This window comes from Sinocyclocheilus grahami, unplaced genomic scaffold, assembly GCF_001515645.1.
Source record: "Sinocyclocheilus grahami isolate Dianchi unplaced genomic scaffold, SAMN03320097.WGS_v1.1 scaffold2137.1, whole genome shotgun sequence".
Lineage (NCBI taxonomy): Eukaryota > Metazoa > Chordata > Actinopteri > Cypriniformes > Cyprinidae > Sinocyclocheilus > Sinocyclocheilus grahami.
In genome coordinates this window covers 23,286-27,635 of record NW_015507316.1, presented here as the reverse complement: position 1 = coordinate 27,635, position 4,350 = coordinate 23,286, and the positions used below count along the sequence as shown (strand labels likewise).

The following is a 4,350-nucleotide window of genomic DNA, read 5'->3' as shown; positions in this document are numbered from 1 at the left end:
TTTAAGGAGTCAAATGTCACCTCGTATTCGAAATTTTTTATCAGAATTTTTAATTATTGATCAGAAGGTGCTCCTAAATGTTTAAATTAGGAGGACAAGCGCTCCTAATTACAAGAAAAACACTGCTCTTAAATTGGGTGTGACAGGTATGGCTGAGGAATGGGGTTTGGTCGAAGGAAAATTGTCAGTCAAAAGATTTAGTTTTTGCTTTAACCCCTGCAATATTATAAGAAGTAGAATAAGACAAATAAGTTAACAATCATATGAAATTAGTATTAATAAATTAAATTGTACTACAGAGAAGAACACAAGTGGCTTGTAGGTACATTTTCAGACGTTTAATGAGGCTCAGAGGTGGCATGAGTGCAATTAAATTCATGTGGAGATTAATGTTTTAAATATAAAATTTTGAATACAGAAATATGATTTAAATAACTGAAATTATAGGCTAAAAATGAAACTAAATCCGCCAGCAGATGGCGGCAAGTCACTGATTTTATCACTGAATCATTCATTCAATTGATTCGTTCGAACGGCTGAATCATTCAGGAATGAAGCACGTGATTCGCTTTAAGAACTGACGGAAAGCCGTCGTAGCGACGGAACTTTAATCCCTGTGTCTCTCTATTAATATGATTTGCATGCATAATAATGATTTCTAGTATCATATCTGACTCTGCTGATGTTGAGCTGCTTCTGCTGCCGTAGGCTTGATGAATCTGTCTCTCCTGCTGTTGTAGAGTTAACATAGTGACTAACACACAGCCGTCTGTCTCTCCGCTCCTCCAGCGGGCGGCTCGTACTTCATGATCTCCCGTTCGCTGGGGCCCGAGTTCGGCGGGGCCGTGGGCTCCTGCTTCTATCTGGGCACGACCTTCGCCGGCTCCATGTACATCCTCGGGGCCGTCGAGATCCTGCTGGTGCGCAGGTCTTCACGTCTAACATTAATATTACGGTGGTTCGCATCAGAGTTTTTGTTCAGTTCTTCTGCCGTTTACAGATGTATATCGCTCCAAGTTCTGCCATCTTCGTCTCGGAGAGTCCTGACGACGAGGCGGCGGCCATGCTGAACAACATGCGCGTCTACGGCTCCATCTTCCTAGTGCTGATGTCGCTGCTGGTGTTCGTGGGAGTCAAATACGTCAACAAGCTGGCGTCTGTGTTTCTGGCCTGTGTGATCGTGTCCATCCTCTCTATCTACACCGGAGCGCTGGTGTCCGTCTTCAGCCCGCCATCCTTCCCGTGAGTATCTGTGAGGATGAACACGTCCATCTGAAATCATGTGCAAAAATAAGTGTTCATTTATTTAAATACTTAACCTTTTAATCAAAGCTAGCTTGTGATGCGCAGTACACTCCTATTTAAAAGTACTTTATTCATAAGGGACGCATTAAACTGATCAAATGTGACAGCAAAGACAATCCTAATGTTACAAAAGATTTCTCTTTCAAATAAATGCTGTTCTTTTGAGCTTTATATTCATCTGTGAATCCTGAAAAATACTATGGAAATATATGTGATGACCAATGTAATGCAAATATATACATACAAACATAGTCAAATTTAATGGATTTTTGTTGTTGTTGATATTACCATTGTCAAATTGACGTACAAATGAATTAAATAAATTATATATTGTGTAAATAATATATTTGATCACTTATATACTAATATATATTAATTTATAAAATTTTTGTTTAAAAAAAATCTGAAATTCGTTATTAATTGACAGCGTTGGCAGTAGGGGTGGGACAATATATCAATATGGCGATATATCGTTGTCCTTCTTCATGCGATACGAGAATCGATATCTGGCGCCAAATATCGATATTTTTCTACAATACAATACTACAATTTAGTACAATAAGGCGCTCTATATAGATTTCACTGCACCGGAACAGCTATCAGCATGGACTGTAGGCATCGATCACGATATTATTGCAGAGCGCATATTGAGTCTGTGAGTAGCCTAACCTCTCCGCTCGGACCTATATGAGTGAGAGAGAGCGGCGCCGGCGCGTCCAGCTTTATGTTAAAGTTTATAAGCCGTTAAATGAGTTGGTTTCCACAAAAAAGAAAAGTGTAAGCTTTTAGTAAGTCCTAGAATAAAATGATTAATTTCCTTAGCATGTTAAATTTGATTTACTGAACTTTTGAACTGCTTTCTAACAGTTTGGACTTGAATGTTAGACAGATATCGTGATGTATCATTATAGAATTGTCTAGCAATGTATCGTGATATTACCGTATCGTGAGCTATGTATCGTGATTCGTAACACTGCTGATCGGGATCTTCTTCCCCTCCGTCACCGGTAATGCTAACTCTCTCATTTATAGCAGCTAATCAGTCTGAGAGTGTGTTCATAATAACACACCATCATTCTGCTCACGAAGGAGTTGCACTGTTTGCTAATAAGCCATAAAATACCTGAATAGACCTGTACAAAAATATGAAATGTGCAGTTACAACTAGAGCATATTTTGCTGGTGATAATGATAATAAAGCTGTGATCTTATAATATAACATTTATTCATTATAATTATTGAAATTATGTATGTTTATAAATAGTGTATTTACTTAATTTATTTATTCATTTAATTATTTTTTATATATTTTATTAGTTTTATATTTTATATTGTATATAATGTTTTAATAAATTAAATTTAAACAATTCTAATACATTTAATTTTATATTATGTTTAATTACTTATTCAACTTCATGGCCTTATTTCAGTGATTTAAACGTTAACCACGCATAAACCTTATTTTCTCAGAATTGCTCACATATTATTGTAGCCCGGTTTGCGCTGAATACAGTGTAATCAGACTTTAGCCATTAATATGTTCATTTGAGTGCAGATAAAAAATACTTTTTTCACTAACCACACATAAACCTTATTTTCTCAGAAATACAAGTAACATGCATACTGATTACATATTAATGTAACACAGTGTAATCAGACTTTAGCCATTAATATGTTTATAAGAAACTGAAAAAGCACAAATGTCAGGTCATGTCAAAACATATTCTCTAAAGAGTTATGAGAAACTACGAAGCGTGTCAGATCCACGTCACGTACAGCAGCTGAAATAACCTGATAACCATCTGCTGTGATGCTGCTCAAAGAACTAAAGAAAAGAGAGGAAATCAATCACTTCTGTAGCTTTAAGGATTCATCTACATTTAATTTAGAATCTAGTGTTTGATAACTTTATTCTGTTTCTGTATATTTCCTACTTGCTGAATGGCACATAACTAAATCTGACATTTATTATAATGGGTTTATGTGAAACTGGCTTTAAGTTCAATTAAATTAGAAGTTGTTATATTTTAAAGTCTAATAAATGTTCAGATTGACAGCTCTCAGTTATACTGTAATGTTGAATGGCTTGAAATTTTTTAATCGATTGACTAATAATAATTGATACTTTTGACTCTTTTAAAAGCTGAAATGTGAAGTGCATCATTTTATAAAACTTTTTGTTTTTGTGAAAACCTGTATCTGAACGGTAATTGTTATTTTTACGGTCATTTTAACAGTTTAATATGTTACCATAGACACTGCCCTGCCCCTGTCTTAAAAAGTCTTAAATTTGAGCTGAAAAATCCTGCAGATACCCTGTTTATTTTAATTTGCTAAGTTATATATTTAATTGATTAACATTTTTATACTGCCACACAAAAATGCTCTTATTACGCTGTTATTCTGCACAATTTCTGGAATTAAAAAAAAAAAAAATTTTTAAAAAGTGATGTGTAGCCATTAGGCCACGACTGACCCAAATGAACAGTAGATTTTGAACAGTGCACTCGACTTGTCCTTCCATTTCCAGAATGAACTGTGAACTATCAGTATAACTCTGTTTTCTTCTGAGAAGATGCCGTGTATCGTCATGTGACATCGAATCGCGTCTCTTCATGTAAATCACTGATGTTTGTTCGCTGCTCTGTGTGTCAGGAATCATGGCGGGATCGAACCGCTCTGGAGATCTGAAGGACGCCCAGCGCTCCATTCCCATCGGCACCATTTTGGCCATCCTCACCACCTCACTCGTCTGTATCCTTGAGTCACACACACACACAGATACATACACACACACACACACACACACACACTCTCTCTCTCTCACACACACACAAGCACACACTCACACACAGATACATGCACACACACACTCACACACACACAGATACATGCACACACACACTCACACACACACTCACACACACACACACACACACACACACTCACTCACTCACTCACTCACACACACACATAAGCACACACTCACACACAGATACATGCACACTCACTCACACACACACACACACACACTCACTCACTCAC

The 4,350-nt window shown here is 36.7% G+C and overlaps 1 protein-coding gene across 1 annotated transcript in view; it reads left to right on the top strand.

Annotated features, from left to right (window-relative positions):
* Positions 1-4,350, top strand: part of LOC107574177 (solute carrier family 12 member 6-like) — a 38,967-nt gene that overhangs the window by 15,860 nt on the left and 18,757 nt on the right. The window contains exons 6-9 of the mRNA XM_016260639.1: positions 790-920; positions 1,001-1,242; positions 2,278-2,312; positions 3,961-4,059. Coding sequence (XP_016116125.1) covers positions 790-920; positions 1,001-1,242; positions 2,278-2,312; positions 3,961-4,059 — 507 coding nt within the window. The remainder of the gene's footprint in view (positions 1-789; positions 921-1,000; positions 1,243-2,277; positions 2,313-3,960; positions 4,060-4,350) is intronic.